The sequence below is a fragment of the Microcaecilia unicolor genome, chromosome 2 (assembly GCF_901765095.1).
Source record: "Microcaecilia unicolor chromosome 2, aMicUni1.1, whole genome shotgun sequence".
In the NCBI taxonomy this organism is placed as follows: Eukaryota; Metazoa; Chordata; class Amphibia; order Gymnophiona; family Siphonopidae; genus Microcaecilia; species Microcaecilia unicolor.
Window position 1 is genome coordinate 567647020 of NC_044032.1, and position 20912 is coordinate 567667931.

At 44.3% G+C, this 20912-nt stretch overlaps 1 protein-coding gene across 1 annotated transcript in view; it reads left to right on the top strand.

The window, feature by feature from the left end:
- The window catches only part of LOC115461562 (acid ceramidase-like), a 213712-nt gene that overhangs the window by 91707 nt on the left and 101093 nt on the right, over positions 1–20912 (top strand). The window contains exon 5 of the mRNA XM_030191471.1: positions 19555–19633. Within this exon, the coding sequence (XP_030047331.1) occupies positions 19555–19633 (79 nt within the window). The remainder of the gene's footprint in view (positions 1–19554; positions 19634–20912) is intronic.

Sequence of the window (20912 nt, forward strand, 5' to 3'; positions counted from 1 at the left end):
TGATAACTCTCCACTAGTTTAGTATATGCTATGTTATATAAAACACCAAAAGCAGAAATTAATATCTATAGCTACCTACACCCATCCAGTATCCCTCCTTCACCCCCCCCCCCCCCAGTGCAAAGATACGAACACAATGAACATGGACTACTGTGATGGAAGAGTCTAGAATCATAGGTGGGAAAGGCAGCAAGTTAATTTGATGTACCCGAAATAGCACCTAATTGATTAAGGATATGACTACAAGCCTGGGGGCTAGAGTGTGAACATACTGCCCCCAGACTGAGTAAAAGTGACGTGATTTAAAATTCAATTGGGAACCCCTAAGCTCCTTAAAAACAAATTATATAACTGATTGTACCACAACCAGTAAAAGGGAGCCTCCTGATGAGTCCAATATTTTAGAATACATTTCTTGCCCACAAGGCAGCTTTTCTGTCTGAATTTTTTGATGTTTAGTCCCAATCCCCCAAGCAGAAACACATCCTAAGAGAATACTCTTAGGTGAGAATAAAACCTCTCTCCCCAGAATGTGTTCCAAGTATCTTACCACCGATCTCCAAAAGGATTTAATAGCTGAGCACTCCCAAAAGGCATGATGATAAGTATTAGGGGAGTGACCACATTTGGGACACAGTGTCATTTCTACACTGTGAAATAGACGCCCTAAGAATCACCCATGCCTGACATGCTCAAAGTTCTGCGCTCTTCAGTCAGCGAGGAATATTGCTAATACATTTCAACAAGACATGGGAGGTTATTGGAGTCTGCAGATCTTCTGACCAACAATGGATAAGATGACCAAAACCTCTTGATAGGCAACACAATAGCAACCTCCTATGCAACACTGAAATGGATATAGGATCCCCCAATGGTACCTCCAAAAAGCTCCTGAAACCTGGTGCTCGGAGCAATACCAAGAGAAACGGAGTCCAAGATAGCAAATCTATCTCATTATGTGGCTATCAGCAATTATCTGTGAAGTCTAAAGTCCCAGGGAAAAGCATATCCAGAGTTGTCAAAACACCGCCTGGCTGTAGAAAGTGCTGCAAAGAAGGAAGCCCTGTGTATCAGTCACAGGTTATCTGTTCCCGGAGGAAAATCCCCATTCTCCTGAATAGGCAAAAATCTGCTACATTGAGGATCAAAAGACCAAAACCTTGCTATGTCCTGCCACAAGGCACGCAGCAATTTCACCAAAATGCTTTTACGAAGGTGGATGGGCAAAGAGGAAGCTGTAGCTTGCAGTATGTAGTGAGGATTCAGCAGGTGACACGAAGCACTTTCCATCTGTACTGGGGTATGCTCCTCCTTCCAGAAAAGCCAGTCCCCCAAGTGACGTAACAAACAAGCCATATTGTAGAGTTTGAAATCTGGGTTATCTAGATCTCCCCTCCTCCAGTTCCCCACAAAGTTCAGAAATCGGGTCCTCAGTTTTTTCCCCCCCCTGCCCAATAGATTCAGGAAAGAAGACCAGAAAGAGCCCTCAAATCTTTAGCAGTCAAATGCAGAGGCAAGGCAGCAGACGGCGCTCGGGGAGCCTGTGCGGGTCCTGCGAACGGCACCGCTGTCACCCTCGGAGCAGGGAGAGGCATCCGAACCTCTCCCCACTGGGGACCACATGAGGCTCGCAGGACAGTGACCGTGTTCCCGACTCTGCCTCCTCACCCACCCGCCCACCCAGAGCAAGGAGAGACGATTGAGCCTCTCCCACAGGGGACCACATGGGCTGTGTGGAAGCGGTCGTGCGCCTGGCTCTGCCTCCTCGCCCACCCGCCCACCGGTTCCACATGGCAGCAGGAAAGGGGAGCACTGTCCAGTGGAGCTGCCCCAGGAGCATGGGAGTTATGGAGGCATGAGGGAACCGCCGAGGGCTCAGTCGACAGCACCGAGACCAGAGTGCAGCAGCAGCGACGAGGAGAAGGGGCAACTCGGAGGAGGCCCCGGAGACAGGTTCTGAGGGGCTCAGAGCAAAGCAGTAGCGGCAGCCTGAGGCTGCTGCCCCCCTCTGGTGTCTATCTCCAACATAAGACACAGCTCCCAGGGTTTGCGGAGTCTTTGTGCCCTGGGTAACGCGTCCGATCACCAGACAGTGAGTAAAGTGCCTATTATATTTCAAGATATTGAGACTTTCCAACTGACAAGGCTTGAAACGCCTGACAGTAAAAACCAAAGTCTGAAGACACCTTCAGCAGGACGGGCATGCCTGAGGAGTCTTTTGCACTGCATTTGATCAACCGGAGAAGGCAGGCTTGTGAGGAGAGCAGATTGTGGCAACCCGGTCTTAATAGAAACCACAGGAAATATATACCATAATGAATACCCTCAAACTACTCCTAATTATCTACTCCCTAACACTGATCCACTTAACACTAACCACCCCACTTGCAGAAAACAACATCATACCCATACTACACAATCATCATAGATTGATCAAATACACCACACCTCACCAAACTGTTAACAACCTTACATGCAAACAACCACAACAGAAGGGAAAGAAGGGTCCAAACAAACTCACCTCAACAAAGAAACGAAAACAAAAGTTCATATAACACCAAATACAGAAGACCCATTCCAAACAATCCAAGTGGGCTACGTCAAATTCCAGATCCGCTGTAAATAAAACAGCAATACTAACAGACTGGATCATGTCAGAAAACTTTGACCTACTCTTCCTCACTGAAACTTGGATCCATGACCAAAAGGACCCTATAATCCTAGACCTGTGCTCTCCAGGATACAAAATCACACACTGGACCAGAAAAGAAAAGAGGCGGAGGCATAGCACTAATCTATTAGTCTCACTTTACCACCGAAACCACTGCCGAGTCCATAACATCTCAACTTGAAATTGCTTCACTCAGAATCCACAACAAAACCCTTTGCGATCATGTGAATTGTCTTGTTCTACAGACCTCCAGGTAATTGGAACGAAGGCCAGACCAACTTCATTGACTTAATTTCAAACACTTGTGTAACCAACTCCAATATGCTAGTATTAGGAGACATTAACCTCCACCTAGAAGACCCAAACTCTCTACCAACGCACGAGAATGCAAGGAATTCCTCCACTCATGGGATCTTAAATGGCCACACATGCAAGCAACCCATGTCAAAGGGCGCACACTTGACCTCATCTCACACAGTCTGTCCACAGACCAGAACCTAATAATAACAGAAATTAAATGGACAGAAACACCATGGACCAACCACTACAAACTAAACCTATCCCTAAAATGGCGGAAAAAGGGTTCACACCGTATACAAGAACGCACAAGAGACCAAATAGACTCGGAAACATTCTGGCAACAGATACACAAAAACAAATGGACAGCACAAACGGACTCCATATACTACCTCTCAGAATGGGATAAAAGATGTCTAAGCATACTGGATGAAATAGCACCTTTACGAACAAGAACCTCACGTAGGCATAACTCGATACCGTGGTTCAACGAAGAACTGAAAAAAATAAAAACACAATCCAGGAAACTCAAACAAGCTTGGAAAAAAATAAAAGACGAACACACACTTAAACGCATGGAAACAAATACAAAGAAAATACAAATACGCAATAAGACCAAAATATCATACTATAAAACTAAAATAGGGGGCCAGATTACAAAGACACGAAGAAATTATACCAACTCGTGAACAAACTACTAGACATCACCTTGGTCACCACAACCAATACAGACATCCCATCTGCAGACAACCTTGCTAAATACGTCAATGAAAAAATTGCAAACCTACGTAACACGCTACCTCAGGACAACACCGATGTCAAATTTCATCATTGGCTTGGACCCAACCCCTAGTGAATACCCAGCGGACCGAACCTGATCAAACCTTGCTCTCCTCACCGCGGAAACAGTCACCTAAGCTATTAATAGGTTCTCCAACTCTCACTGTAAATTGGATACCTGCCCCAGCTACCTAATAAAATCCGCCCCCACCGCTTCATAGCAGACCTTACATCCCACTTAAACTACATGCTTCAACAAGGTCTCTTCCCTAAAGAAAATGACAACATCCTACTCACCCCAATACCAAACGATCCCAAGAAAAAATCTAACGAAATCACTAACTACTGCCCAGTAGCATCAATCCCACTGGTGGTCAAACTGATGGAAAGCATGGTAACCAAACAACTTACTGATTATATAAACAAATTCACAATATTACATGAATCACAATCAGGATTTCGCCCCCTCCATAGCACTGAAACAGTACTAATTACCCTCCTACCCAAATTCAAGCAGGAAATAGCAACAGGCAAAAGCATACTTCTCCAATTCGACATGTCCAGTGCGTTGGACATGGTAAGCCATAAAATACTACTAAGACTCCTAGATTACTTCGGGATTGGCGGACACATACTTAGTTGGATCAAGGGTTTCCTAACCCTAGAACATATCAAGTGAAATCAAGCTCAAACATATCACCACTGTGGAAAGCAGAATGCAGAGTACCTCAAGGATCACCACTATCACCGATCCTTTTCAACCTAATGATGACCCCAATAGCCAAATCCTTATCCAACCAAGGCCTTAATCCTTTCATCTATGCAGACAATGTCACAATATACATTCCTTACAAACGTGATCTGACAGAAATCACCAATGAAATCAAGCTCAGCTTGAATATCATGGACTCATGGGCAAATGCATTTCAACTAAAACTCAACACAGAAAAAAACACACTGTCTCATCCTCTCATCCCAATACAATTCGAACAAACCCACAAACATAAACACCCCAGATTATACCCTCCCTATCTCAGGCAGAAAATTCTCGGTGTTACAATCGACCGTAACCTCACACTAGAGAACCAAGTGAAATGTACAACAAAGAAAATGTTCCACTCGATGTGGAAACTCAAACGCGTGAAACCATTCTTCCCAAGGGAAACATTTCGCAACTTGATACAATCAATGGTACTAAGCCATGTAGACTACTGCAATGGAATTTATGCGGGATGCAAAGAACAAATTATAAAGAAACTTCAGACCGCTCAAAACATGGCAGCCAGGCTTATATTTGGAAAAACGCGATTCGAAAGCGCCAAACCCCTCCTAGAAACTGCACTGGCTCCCAATCAAAGAACGTATTGCTTTCAAAATCTGCACCCTGGTTCATAAAATTATCTACAGCGAAGCCACGGGATACATGACAGACCTCATAGACCTACCAACCAGAAACACAACAGGATCAACACGAACATACCTAAATCTTCACTACCCAAGCTGCAAAGGACTCAAATACAAATCAACCTATGCATCCAGCCTTTCCTACATAAGCACACAACTATGGAACGCATTACCAAAAGCCGTGAAAACTAGTAGTAGTAGTAGTATGATCACCCAAACTTCTGGAAATCATTAAAAACTAACCTGTTCAAAAAGGCATACCCTACCTACCCAACTTAAATGCCTGTACCCTGCAACACAACGAAACCAAAGCTCATAATGGACATATAATAACTGTTCCTACTACTACTACTTAACATTTCTAAAGCGCTACTAGGGTTACGCAGCGCAGTACAATTTAACATAGAAGGACAGTCCCTGCTCAAAGAGCTTACAATCTAAAGGACAAATGTACAGTCAGTCAAGTAGGGGCAGTCAAATTGGGGCAGTCAAGATTTCCTGAAAGGATAAAGGTTAGGTGCCGAAAGCAACATTGAAGAGGTGGGCTTTGAGCAAGGATTTGAAGATGGGTAGGGAGGGGGCTTGGCGTAAGGGCTCAGGAAGTTTATTCCAAGCATAGGGTGAGGCGAGGCAGAATGGGCGGAGCCTGGAGTTGGCGGTGGTGGAGAAGGGTACTGAGAGGAGGGATTTGTCCTGTGAGCGGAGGTTTTGGGCGGGAACGTAAGGGGAGATGAGGGTAGAGAGGTAATGAGGGGCTGCAGACTGAGTGCATTTGTAGGTAAGAAGGAGAAGCTTGAAATGTATGCGGTATCTGATCGGAAGCCAGTGAAGTGACCTGAGGAGAGGGGTGATATGAGTATATCGGTTCAGGCGGAATATAAGACGTGCAGCAGAGTTCTGAATGGATTGAAGGGGGGATATATGGTTAAGTGGGAGGCCAGTGAGGAGTAGGTTGCAGTAGTCAAGGCGAGAGGTAATGAGAGCGTGGATGAGAGTTCGGGTGGTGTGCTCAGAGAGAAAAGGGCGAATTTTGCTGTTGTTAAAGAGAGAGAAGCGACAGGTCTTAGCTGTCTGCTGGATATGCGCAGAGAAGGAGAGGGAGGAGTCGAAGAGGAGAAGTGGATTTTGGTTGAAAGACGATAAGCTCGGTCTTGGCCATGTTCAGTTTCAGGTGGCGGTTGGACATCCATGCAGCAATGTCGGATAAGCAGGCAGATACCTTGGCCTGGGTCTCCACGGTGATGTCTGGTGTGGAGAGATACAGCTGGGTGTCATCAACATAAAGATGATACTGGAAACCATGAGATGAGATCAGTGAGCCCAGGGAAGAGGTGTAGATTGAAAAAAGAAGGGGTCCAAGGACAGATCCCTGAGGAACTCCAACAGAGAGCGGGATGGGGGTGGAGGAAGATCCATGAGAGTGTACTCTGAAAGTGCGGTGGGAGAGATAGGAGGAGAACCAGGAGAGGACAGAGCCCTGGAACCCAAATGAGGACAGTGTGGCAAGAAGTAAATCATGATTGACAGTGTCAAAAGCGGCGGATAGATCGAGGAGGATGAGGATGGAGTAGTGGCCTCTGGATTTGGCAAGGAACAGGTCATTACAGACTTTAGAGAGTGCTGTTTCTGTCGAGTGTAGAGGGCGAAAACCGGATTGAAGCGGATCGAGGATGGCCTGAGAGGAGAGAAAATCAAGGCAGGTTCCTCCCTACGATTCTCTTCCTCTCTACGATTCCCTAATGTGTCTGTACACATGAACCTTATTCTACCACAACATTACTGTATTTGTTCATACCGGAATTGGCAAACACCTTTACGGTACTATGTAAGCCTCATTGAGCCTGCAAATAGGTGGGAAAATGTTGGATACAAATGTAACAAATAAAATAGATTTATCTTTTTATCTATCTATTTTTTTTTTTTTTATCTAGCCTCCATTTGGGAAAGATGATCATACTAACTAAAGAAATATGACTCAATAAAGAGAGTGACCCAATAAAGAGAGTGGGAGGCCAGACTCTCTCGACAATAAATCTTTGGTAAATGAAAGCCATTTGGGGACATTTGCTCTATATCAATGGGCATGGTTACCTGAAAGCTGAATTCCCAGGTAAGTAAAAGATGCTCGAGACCTCTTGAAAGGAAAGCGTAACTGGTTCCACTCCACGTCAGTTAAATTAAGGGTGTGAACCTCTGATTTAGCAAGGTTGAGGCAAAATCCTCAAATTCAGTAAAAATATCCAACAAGGTGTGCAAGGATGACTGGGGGTCTCAAGGAAGAACCAAGAAGTTGTCAGTGAAAGCAGATATTTTAAAGTGTTATGACCCAAGCCTGACTTTCTGTAAGTTTTGTCAGCATCCAGAATATCTCGAGTTAGGGGATCCCAAACCAACACAAACAAATGAAGTAGAAGACATCCCGTTTGCCCAAATTTCCACTATTGGATCACGATATAGGGTCTAAAGAGCTGCCAGAAAGAATCTAGAGAAATCATAGACTGCCAAAACATTGAACAAAATGGACCAATGTACCCGATTGAACGATGCAGCATCTCTAAAGAAGCCAAGGTCTTCCTTATATTTTTCGTAATCGATCGTGATCTCACAAAGCTGACCTGGGGAATGGCGAGAAGATGTGGCAGAATCCGAGCCAGGTTTGCAAGAATTTCTGTTCACACCAGGTGACTTATTAAGTTGACTGTTGTGGATGCCCCACCGCACTTCATCCTCTGAAATAACCACATTGCGTATAGCCTGCTGTGTCAGTCACCTGAGGTAGCGACTGACCAGAAATAATAAGCCCTAGTCTCCAAACCCACATCCTCTGGAGGTGAATAAAACTATGTATAAAACTCCTTAAAAATATAATGGATGCCTTTATTAGTACGGTGATGTTCTCTAGAATCTTGCAACTGGGACGCATGACGCAACCCCCCTACCTACTGCACTATTTGGATAAGCAGCTCTCCATGTTTGTTGGCATGCTTATATAATTGGTAATAATAAGTGTAAGATTTTTGAATTTTAAAATGAATCAATTGATTTAAAGCTGATTGTGGGCCAAAAGACGAGCCTTAGTAGATACATTGGGATGAACACCAAAGAGTTGCCTGTTTCTTTTAACCTGTTTTTTCCAATCGAACTAACTCAGCCTCCTGCACTTTTCTCTTGTATACTGAATAAGATATAATATCTCCACTTAACACAGCCTTAGCGGCTTCCCAAAAAAGCAGATGCTTCTCCTTAAAGCTGTCCCCATTATATCTCGCATATTTCTGCCACCGTATATGTGTGAAAATTAAAATCATAATACAAATCTCTAGGAAATTTCCAGTAGAAGCTGTCTCTAGGCCCTTCATCCCAACTAAGGGTTATCCAGATCAAAGCAGAGTCTGGTACTTGAGTAGGACCAATGTCTGCCTGCTGCAGATAAGAAGACCAACTAGTGGAGAGTAGAAAATAGTCTATGCGGGACTGTGAATCATGAGCCCTAGAATGAGGAGTAAAGTCCCTTTCACCCGGATGAAATAAACGCCAACGAGTCCAACAGATCAATTGAATAGCACAACCAAGGTACCCCTCAGTTATTATCCAATGGCTCTATACGGGAGGGATTGAAACTGTCCACTATAGACAGAATTAGTCACCCCCCCCCCCCATGATGATTGGAATATGATCAAAGGAGTGTAAATGTCTAATAATAGTATGGAAGAAACTCTTATCATACTGGTTGGACATGTAAATATTTGCTAATAACATTGGCTTCCGATTCAGAAAGACCTGCACTATTTATTTATTTATTTAAAAATATGTAGACAAAAATTTATCTGGGAACCTCAAGAAGTTAAACTTGCCATGTACTGCAACACTGGAAAAATAGAAACCATAAACGCATTTCCTCTTCTGAACACAATACAAACACATCTCTATGCACATTTACCAAAGCTAGCATATTCCAGTTTTTTCTGCCTTCATTGTCTGGACATTTTATTTTCCCCTTAAATGAAATACCCTGCAAATCCACTAAATATTTCTTTAAATATGAGGAAAAGAACCTCTGAAATCACCCGGTGATATATCTGCCATCACATCTTATGGCTCTTAGGTGGCCATTCAAACATTGGTTCTAAAAAAAACCCCAACCCAAAACAGATATTGATTTATCATATTGTATCCTTCTATTAAACATAATGATTTTTTTAAAATTCCTTTTAGGTTTTTTTTTTTAATCATCTTTTTATTGGTTATAAATTCACATTACAGATCATCAATTCAGGCTAACAGAGCCAACTAACCATTCTACATATAGGCCACATCACAACCCCCCCCCCCCCCCCTCCCTCCTGGTATCTTACATATATAGTTGCAATTCCAGTGCAGTAGACCCATTGGTTTCTATGTATTATCCTGTCAGACCCCGCCATTCTACATTGGAGGACCAAGTTTTAAGAAATCTCACCATTCCCCCTCGCTTCAGGGCTGTGAGTTTGTCCATTAAACAGCAATAGTCCACTTTAGCCAGCACTTGTTCCACGGTGGGTATCACCTGTTGTTTCCAATATTTGGCAATTAAAGTCCTGGCTGCTGTGACAATATAGGCTAAAAGTCTATGACAAGAGCCCCGGCCCTCTCTGGCCGAAAAGTTCAATAGACACAAACCCGGATCGAGCACTATCTCAGATCCCAACCCATTCTGTAGTCTGTTCTGTAAGTCCTTCCAGAACTGTTGTATCACCGGGCATTCCCACCACACGTGCCAGAATGAGCCCCCTGCTCCGCATTTACGCCAGCAAGCTGCCGATCCATTTTTAAAGATGCGAGCTAGCCGACTAGGGGTCAAGTACCACTGATACAGCATTTTATATCCATTTTCCAGCAAAGGGGTAGCCACTGAGAATGTCAATAATCGTTTGAATAACCTTTTCCTAACTCCTGATTCATATGTAGTACCCAGTAAAGCCTCCCATTTATTTATGCATTTATCCAATGGCTGAGTCTTATGTAATAAAGCTCTATAGATGTGTGATATCCCCCCTTTACCTTTTCCCGATCTCATAGCTAATTCCAGCTCTGTGGTCTCTAGGAACAGGCCCTCTCTTGCTTTCTTCGGAACAAAATCTCTGATCTGCATATAGAAAAACCTATCCCTGTCCCCTAATCCAAACTCCTCTTTTAATGTGTTAAATGAATGAAAATTCCCATCTTCCCATATTTGCCCCAGCAAGCGTAGGGAGGTCGCCGACCACTGTCCGTATGCCCCTTCTGTCCAGCCAGGCGTAAAATCTGTTGCATAAATAATAGGTGTAGTTAAATGATATTTGCGCCCTGGGAACCAGGCTGCTCTACATCATGCCCACTCTCCCAGAGCCACCATCATCTGACCCCTCAGGCCTGAGAGGAGGCCTCTCAGTAGCGGTAATGGAAGCCATGCTACAGCCCATAATGGCACTCCCTTCGAACCCCACTGTGCTGCATAAGTCCATAATTTAGTCGGGCCTCTCTGGACAGTGGATAGTATTTGGAATAGGGCAGCTTTATAATATAAGCTAAAGTTAGGTACCCCCATGCCCCCATCTTTCCTAAGCTGAAATAAGATACTACGTGTCACTCGAGGGGGCATTTTACGCCAGATAAAAGCAAACATTTTCTTGTTAAGTGTATCAAAAAAGATATGCGGTATGGCAACTGGTACAACCATGAATAGGTACAACAGCTTGGGAAGCAATGTCATCTTTGCTGCTGCTATCCTACCCATCCACGACATGTGCAGCCCTCCCCATCTCTCCAACTCTTGCAAGAGCTCTCGTAGTTTAGGGCTAAAATTTTCCTGGAATAGATCCTCCGTATCTGGTGTCAGATTCACCCCCAGATATCTAATATACCTCGAGGACCACTGAAAGGGGAAGGAGGATTGTAATTTCTCTTGCAGCTCATCTGGACACTGTATTGGCATTATCTCAGATTTTTGAAGATTAATTTTTAAGCCTGCAACCTGGCCATACCTCTGAATTATCTGCATCGCAGCTTGTAGCGAACTCTCCGGCTGCGACAACGTCAGCAAAACATCATCTGCATATAGCATTAGTTTTGTTTCATATCTCCCTATTCGTATACCTTGTACCCTGGGATCTTCTCGAATCATAATTGCTAAAGGCTCCATGGCTAGTGCGAACAAGAGCGGGGATAAGGCACAACCTTGTCGTGTACCCCTATGTAATTCAAAAGGATCAGTGTTTGTGCCATTTATCCGTAGCTGACACAGAGGCTGTTGGTAGAACGCTGCGACCCAGCATAAATATTGTCCACCTATTCCAACCTTCTGCAGCAATTCAAACAAAAAGGGCCACAGCACTCTATCAAACGCCTTTTCGGCATCCAATGACACAAAAACTGCCGGGTGTCCAACCTGTTTGATTCTATCCAATATATATTGTGCTCTTCTGGTATTATCAAATGTTTGCCTATTTGCAATAAACCCTGACTGATCTTCATGGACCAGTCGCGGCAGCACTTTCTGCAGCCGGTTGGCCAAGATTGTGGTTAGGATCTTATAGTCAGTCCCCAGCAGAGATATTGGCCGGTAAGAGCCACAACTCTGCGGGTCCTTATGTGGTTTGAGTATTAATATCACCTCCAGGATTGTGGAAGCCCGGAATCAGCCTGAATAGCATTAAACACTCTATGTAGGATGGGTGCTAAGAGGGAGCTAAAGCATTTATAGAATCGATTGCTATACCTGTCTGCTCCCGGGGCCTTTCCATTGGGTAGACCCTTGATTGCTGCCGTCACTTTCTCCAGTTCTATGGGTGCTGATAGTAGCTCCTGTTCTGTTCCCCTCAAACTTGGTATATCTATTTTGTTCAAGTAAGTCTGTATAAGTTCTTTAGCTACATTCTCCTCTGGTTGATAAAGTTTCTGGTAATAGTCGACAAAAATTCTCCTAATATCTTCCATTTGATCCCAGATCTGCCCATCTTTTGTTCTCACTCTACTAATAATATTTCGACTCCTGAGCTGCCGTAGTTTATATGCTAATATTTTGCTTGCCTTATTGTTAAATTCATAGTATTCCTGTTGCGTCCGCTGCATCTGCTCCTTAATAATTTTAAGATCTAGCTCTAAGAGCTGCACTCTGGATTTATGCAATTCCTCTTGCTGACTGGGCGTAGCCTGATTTTGCTTAGCCAATAGCTCTAGATGTTGTACCACTTGTCTTAGAGCTGTTTCTTTTTCCCTATGTTCTTTCTGCAAAAAAGATTGCAGTGATATCATGGTACCTCTGATCACCACCTTCAGACTTTCCCATAAAATCTCCGGTGGTGTTCCTGAGGTATCATTAAACTGCAGGAACTCCCTGTTCTTCTGTAATTCATTGAACATTTTTGGGATCGTCCAACACTCCATCAGGGAATTGCCATCTCTTATAGAATGCCCCAATCTATCCACCCTATCAGATTAACTGTTCACTTGTCTTTAGATTGTTCTCTTGTCTTTTAGATTGTAAGCTCTTTGAGCAGGGACTGTCCTTCTATGTTTAAATTGTACAGCGCTGCGTAACCCTAGTAGCGCTTTAGAAATGTTAGTTAGTTATGCCTAGCCGTCCTAGGGAATCCCCTTAGTAAGATAGAAATGGGAGCATGGTCCGACCAGGACCTTGTCTGTATCTCTGAGGACTCCGCCTGAAGGGTCACACCCGCACTTCTCATCCACATATCTATTCTTGAGTAGGTATCATGGGGGGCAGAGTAACACGTATAATCCCCCCCCCCCCATGTAGCACCCTCCAGATATCTACCAGCTCCCATTGATTCAGAAACTGGAGCAGTTTATCCCGATCTGCTTGAGCATAACCAGCCATCCCTTTCGAGTTGTCCAGAGCAGGGTCCATCATCAAGTTGAAATCCCCTCCCAGCAATAGTTCCCCCTGCACATGTCGTGAGAGCTGGATACTAAGTGAATCATAAAATTCTCCCTGTAAGTGGTTGGGGGCGTAAATATTAACTAGTGTATAGGTGTGTCCTACGGAGAGGGTGGTGGAGATGAAAACGGTAACGGAGTTCAAACATGCGTGGGATATGCATAGAGGAATCCTGTGCAGAGGGAATGGATCCTCAGAAGCTTAGCTGAAATTGGGTGGCGGAGCAGTTGGGGGGAAGAGGGGGTGGTGGTTGGGAGGCGAGGATAGGGGAGGGCAGACTTATACGGTCTGTACCAGAGCCGGTGATGGGAGGCGGGACTGGTGGTTGGGAGGCGGGAAATACTGCTGGGCAGACTTATATGGTCTGTGCCCTGAAAAGGACAGGTACGAATTCAAGGTAAGGTATACACATATGAGTTTGTCATGGGCAGACTGGATGGACCATGCAGGTCTTTATCTGCCGTCATCTACTATGTTACTATGTTACTATGTCCTCCCAGTGTCAATACCACGATCACATACCTGCCCCTGAGTCTTTTTTAACCTCCTGTATTTCCCAATTGTGCCCTTGTTTAAAGAGGATCCCCACGCCTGCTGTTTTTGTTGGTTGTCGGTTAGATGCCAGATATTGGTGCGGATATCTAGAATGCTTCAGTAAATGCTCATGTCGAGACAGCAGATGTCTCTTGTATAAGACATCCGCATCCACCCGCATCGCCTCTCGGAATAACCTCTTGCGTTTTAAAGGGGAGTTAAGACCACATGTATTAAGGGATAAGCAAGTAGGCCCTGTCATGGGGATCTATTTCCGACAGCCCTGATGTCCAGCTCTGCCTATCATGCCAGTGTATGTTGCTATTTGTTTCCTGACATACCCCATGTCCCTCCCCTAGCCCACCCTCCATCCTCATCCAACCGATGGGTTAACTTAATCCCACTTCTAATGGTTGAGAACGGTGACTGACCACATGCCAGAATATGCTCTGAACTTCCCCGCATATTCATATAACCACAATACTGTTTCCCCCATCTTCCCTCAACATACATTCCCATATATAATCAAACCATACCAGACTTCTATTGTATATCCCTGCTCAAGTCTCAAGATCAAGTTATAATATTTTGTGATGATGGCAGCTTCTTTTCGGATTGCTGTCTGGTAAGGCGTCCCTTGCCTCTCGCCGGCTGTGAATTCGCTTCCATTCTACCATGCTCCTCCAGATCTTCCATGGGAGCCTCTACCTCTGGCCATGTTGCACGTGCCTCCTCCACGTTAGCAACCCGACTCCATTTTCCTTCTTGATTATATGCCAAAGCAAATGGATGCTGCCATCTGTAAGTAATCCCTTTATCACGCAAATATCTAGTAAATTTCTTCATCTCCGCTCGCCTTTTTTAATGTGGCAGGGGCTAAATCTTGATAAAGTTCAATAGGAAAGGAGTCTCACTGCAGCACTTCCATTTTTCGTGCCTTACTGAGGATCGCTTCTTTTACCTTGTATTCTGAGAAACAGGCAATTATATCCCTGGGCACATTAGCTTTCATCCACACCAGCACTCTTACGTGCTCTGTCCACTTTAATTGTTTCAGGAGCCACCTCTTGCCCGTCTCCCTGGTACTGAGATGAGCAGTAGGTCCAAGCTGGCAGAATGGTGTACAATGCCCTCTTTCAGCCACATTCAAGGTAAGAACTAAGTTCTCTAACGTGGCTAACACGTGAAAGGGATCTAAAACTGGCTTACAAAAATGGCCACTACCTCATGGACTACCGGAAACAAAACAGGGCACACTCTGACCCAGTGAGCAGGGGGAAAGGCACCATGGGAGTAGAGCCTACCAACTACCAGCATCGTGAGCATTTGCCACAAGCTAGTGGAATCACGGAGCCCAATACCCTACACCCACCACAATGCATTGCTGATGTGACTCTGCAGTGCGCATAACAGAAAAGGTGTCACACTCACCCGAGAGCCACATCAGAACCAGGGAAAGGCTGTCACAGGATAGAACACATTCTGCTGTCATGGAGGTGGGTACGGCATTTGAGGCTGGCATACAGGCTGGAAAAAAAGTTTTTAAAGTGGGGTTTGTTTTTGGTGGGAGGGGGTTAGTGACCACTGGGGGAGTCCGGGGAGGTCATCCCTGATTCCCTCCAGTGGTCATCTTGTCAGTTGGGGTACATTTTTGGGACCTGTTCGTGAAAAAAAAAGGGTCCAAAAAAAGTGACCCAAAATCGCGGTAAAAACGCCTTTTTTTTTCGATTATCAGCTAAAGACACCCATCTCTCCTCGGCCGATAACCACGCCCCAGTTCCGCCTTCACCACGCCTCCAACATGACCCCATCAACTTTACCCGTTTCGCGACGGATTGCAGTTGGAAACGCCCAAAATCGGCTTTCGATTATACCGATTTGGGCGCCCATGGGAGAAAGACGCCCATCTCCCGATTTGGGTCGCAATACTGGCGTTTTTCCCTTTCGATTATAAGCAGGATAGTCTGTACAGCAGATGGGTGGTATGTGTGTCATTACGAATCCTCATGGGAGCTGGGTGAGGCCAGCTGCAATGAGTAGTATGTGCTGACTTGCTTAGGCTATCAGATTGTGTACGTACAAGGTCATGAATAGTTCAGGGTCCTTGCACAGTATTGCTAACTGTACAGGTATTATGGTGGAGGGCTATCAGTACATACCGTTAAAAAGACTGATGACTGGTAGAAGTATGACTGGTAGAAGTAGAAGTATCCTAGTGACTGGAGAAATAAAGGGGAAAAAAAGAAGGGAGATGGGTAGAAAGAGATTAAAGGACCAGAGTGGGATGAATGACATTGCAGTGAATGGCCGGTTATCAAACAGCACTTAAATACTTTAGCGCATTGAACATGGACTGAAAAAAGTGAACAGGGGAAGTGCATGCAGTGAAGTAGAGTACTGGACAAGGGCAATTGAAAAAGGATAGGTAAGAGAATTGCCGGTATAGGAGGGTAGACCGGAGTGTGAATGAGAAAAGGAGTACGGACAGTAAAGCAGAAACACATCGGGTAAATAAAATACATATAGGAGAATGGGTTTACCTGAGGCATCGCTACATGTGCCTTCTGACTGTTTGTTTAGAACCTGCACAATTTTACTTTGTTTAATAGGCAAGTTGATGCCTCTAACATTCCAAGACACCAATTTTATTGTTACCTCCCTCGGTACACATAAAAAGAGGGAGTTAGCCTTCAGCTGAAGGGTGCCCCAGCCTAAACTCTCCCCCACAGGAGAACACCAATTGACATACCCCCAAGCCCATCCCAGAAAAAGGGGTACCTCTAAAAAGCAGATAGAATATTGGAAGTCAAAAAACAGAATAGAAGATTCCCAAAGTACTGATGGAACTATTAAACATCCAACATGTTGTCCAACACAGCTGATCTGTAAATATACGTGTTCCCACCCCCCCCCCCCCATCCCCAGACTGACAGCACTCCATTTATCCCCTTTCCCCCCAGCCCTATGAGTTCAGTAGATGAACCGCAGTCTCAAGTGTATCCTCAGAGTAATGCTCATCTCGGAAGTTCACAGTATAGCAGAAGCAAACAGTTATAGCGTTCACTCTGTAGATGAAGAGGGTTTGAACAAAGTCTTTATCCAAGTCTGCAGTTTCAAAGAATTTATCCGCTCCCTCATACTACACTTTCAGTTTTGCTGGATATAACAGGGAGAACTTTATTTTCTTCTCAGAGAGAGTTGCACAAATAGGCATGAAAGCTTTTCTAGCTGAAGCCACATGATCCAGGTAATCTTGCAAACATAAGATCTTTTGTCCTTCATAAGACAGCAAAAGGCCCGAACGGAGCGCCTGTTGTCCATAATGCAAAATCCTCATAATAGACTTGAGGTCTGGTAGTTTGTGCAGCGCTGTGTACGCCTTGTAGCGCTATAGAAATGCTAAATAGTAGTAGTAGTAGTAGTTAAGGCCAAGAATTCTCTCCTTCTCTTTTGTGTGTCCCTATCTAAATCAGGAAAAACTTGAATTTTTGATCCCAAAAAAGTAGCATTTATATGACGAAAATAGGAACAAAATATGTTGTTTCTGTCTGGCTCTAAGGCAAAAGTCACCAGAATAGTAGTCCATTCTGTTATTACTTCTAAAGAACTTTCCAGGAATTCAGTCAAATTTAAATCAGGTTGAGGCTGCTCTGATGGTAATGTTGAAATTCCCATTATATATTGGGCTCTAACTATAAGCGGATAGCCTTCAGCCGGAATACCCAATATTTCACAAAGCATTTTTTTTAACATATCCAGTGCTGGAATAAGCGGTGATTTAGGAAAGTTTAGGAATCTCAAGTTATTCCTTCTAGCCTGATTTTCCAAATATTCAAGCTTACGAGCCTGAATGTTTTCCTCCTTAATAACTATTAAAGCAAAGTTCTGTAGTTGCTTAACTTCATTTTCTAGTGAATCAGTCTTATTAGTTTGAACTTCAATCTTACCAGACAGGAACTGAGACGTTTGTTTTAACTCCAAAACCTCTCCCCTAAAGGAGTTAGAAATCTGCAGAAGGGAAGAGTTCAAACCTTGTATTGCATCCTATAGAGACTCCATTGTTACCACAGCTGGTCTCATCAAATCTCCATTCCCTCTGGGAGCAGGGCCCTGGGTAAGGGAAGAAGGAGGCTGAATAGCCTGTCTATCTTCCGATGTTGTAACCTCTGGGGATGACGTGGCGACGGGCCCTCCTTGGCCAGCAAAGGAAGCTTATCCCACCTTGGGTGCCAACATGCTGCCTATCCGTCGTCTTGAAACTGCTTCCGGGTCGTGGGGGAGCTGTTCTTGACTGAGGGTTAAGTATAACTCTCTCGATGCTGTGGTCCGCGTCTGCAACTGCGGAACCCCCTGAGGCGGGTGTCAGTGCTCCCTGCACTCGAACTCCGAAATTCTCTAGAGTAGCCTGACGTGTGGTAGGGGTTACCACCAGGCTTGAGGAGGTAAGAGCTTTGGTTTTCCCTTTTCTTTTCCCCATTACCAACACAGGGAACGATCCAAAAGATTAGCTTTCTCACGGAGCTTCAGGAGCTCAAAAATGCACGTCTGCTCCAGTCGCCATCTTGGATCTCACACATTGGCACTTTTATTGCATTTAGACCCATGTGCCTATGTCTTCATAAAACATGAGGAGACGTAAATGTCTGCACCTAGATATTGAAGTACAATCATAAATTAGCATATGTTATTTATATATGCATACTTATGAACTCTATTCGCAATTTGCCTAGACTTTGCCGTGTATATGCTGACAGGCAAAGTACATGTCGTCATGTTAAACACCTCACATTTTTTGTTGATGGGAATCTTTTATAACAGACCATTTATATGTGAAAATGACTTTATAAACATTTTCCCAAAACATATCCCTTTGAATACTGTCCATTTAGTTTCTAATGGTATTTAATTGGGTTGCTAGTGAATCACTGATATTGTTCTGTAACCTATTTGGATATTCTCTGTGAATAAGCCCAAATCAGGAATTGCATCTGGAATTCATGGCATATGGATATGAGTGTGATCTGGCGGTGACATCTTGTAACCCCATTGATTGCTTGTTTGATTAGCTGCTCTGACTTGCCTAGATGGGTGTCCTTTTCCTCCCTTACTGCTCCATGCTTGTCTGTCCTGAAGCTACGTGCTTGGTTGAAGAAGATGATCTTCCTGATAGAAGTACCGGTTAAGGATATACCAGTAGTTACGTTCCCCTGCTAGAACCTCCAAACAAGCTTAAGGCATTCCTAGCACACAGGACATGGACCACTGAGTTGGTATTCTCACCCAAAGATTTAGCTGGTGTACCAGAATAGCATGGAGCTCTTAGGTGGTCCTCCAGGGCAAAGGGTGGTAGAGCTTGGGCTGTAGTTCTCTGTGTATTAGTAGCATGAATTGGTCTTTGGTGCTTTCTTTCATAATAAACAGATGTATTTCTATGGATCTGCTGGAAACTAGTGACCCAGAATGGCCACTTTCAGAGACAAGATGCGGGGCTTTATGGACTTTGGTCTGACTCAGCATGGCTGTTATGTACGTAAGAAAACAAAATTTCAGATTAAGACTCTATTCTATTCTATAGATTTATAACCTGCCAAGTGGTCTAGGGTTTGAGGTGGCTAACATAAAAGAAAGCAATACAATTTGGGCTGAATTACATGATGTAAACATACACATTCAATCAAGATCAATTGTAGAAAATATTTCTGAAGAAGGTTGCTCTTCAAACGTTTCTGAAAAAATAAAATGAGAGAGGCCGTTCCAGATCATATTTGCCTGGAATGAAAAGGTACTCTTCCATAATCTTAATGGGATAGAGTGAGCTCTTCATTAAAGTGGATAGTTTTGCACCATATTTTCATTTGAAGTTATGTTGCTTGTAATATGTATACCTGTTAAAACACTGACCTACAACATGAATGCTTTGGTAAAGCAGTGTGTGTTTTATTTTTTTCAGCCTATTTTATTGGATTCTCTCCCATATCCGTTTAATGAAGAAATTCAAGGCATTGCTGATGCCTCTGGACTACCTGTTGGTAATATTAATATATATATATTACTAGTAGCTTTCTCCCAAGGAGCATGTTTTACACTGAATCTTTGGACTAAAGGATAGGAACCATACAGGTCAGAGGACAGGCACTGGATTTCACTTTTAGATCACAGGTTCAAACCCAACTGAAATTGTCATTGGCTGAAAGCCAATACCATCCAAAAGTCATTTGGTGGCCTTTATAATGTGAATTGGTGATGTCCAGTGGCATAGTTGCGGGGGGAGGGGGCCTCTGAGGCCTGGCCCCCTCACTTTTTGCTTGGGCCCCCTCTGCTTTAATGTCTGGCAGGGATGTCAAGCCTCGCCAGCCAAAGAGTTCTTCTGCACGAGTCCTGCCTGTGCTGTCTGAGTGACTGAACTAAGCATGTGCAGCAGTGCCAACATCACTGGCTGAAGTGTGCTGCCAGCTTGAGCACTGATCTGATAGTGCAGGTGGATCTTGCGTAGGAGACCTATGGCTAGTGGTGATTGACATCCCTGCCAGCAAAGGCATACTGTAATGTAGTTGCTGCAGTGATGGGGGGGGGGGTGTAGAGGGTGGGAGGGATAGCATACCTGGCCCCCCTCAGTCCACTTTTGGACCCCCCCCCACCCCGCAAAATGGACTTCTGGTTACATTACTGGTGATGTATTCCGCTTGCTGGTGGGAAAGTGTTTACATCACTGAGACCCACCTCCCCAGTTCATCATTGAGAGCTACATCATCAAAGCTACCAGTACTTGGGGTTCTCCCTCTGGAGCAGGGTGGTGTGGGGAAATGTGTTCAGTCACTGTCAAGAAATGGAAATCTGTGTTTCTCAGAGTTGTCAGTCCATGTCTTCAATGAGCACTGAATTTACTAGAGGAAAAACGAGCTTTTCAATGAGGGGTGTCCATGTATTGGACTATTCTTCAGAACACATGCAACAAGAACGCAGTGCCAAATTATGAACAATTCTTTTTTTCCTTAGCATCCCTCCGGACCGGCCCAGTGATTGACTAATGGGTTGTGCACACATTCCAGCAGATGGAGACTGAGACTTCTGGCTCATCTAAGCTAGCCAATAAGAGCCCTTGCCAGATAGAATATTCCAGTATTCTCAGTCTCCAGCAGGTGGAAGATGGTGTCTGTCTCTCTTCTTTCTTCCCTTTTCTTTCTGTGTAAAAAAAAAAAAAAAGAGAGAGAATTTCTTTTTAAACTCCTTCTTTCTCTGTGCACCCATTGTAGGGAACCTAGATGAGGTAGTGGTCCGTGGGGTCCTGGGGTTATCTCGGGGGTGTTA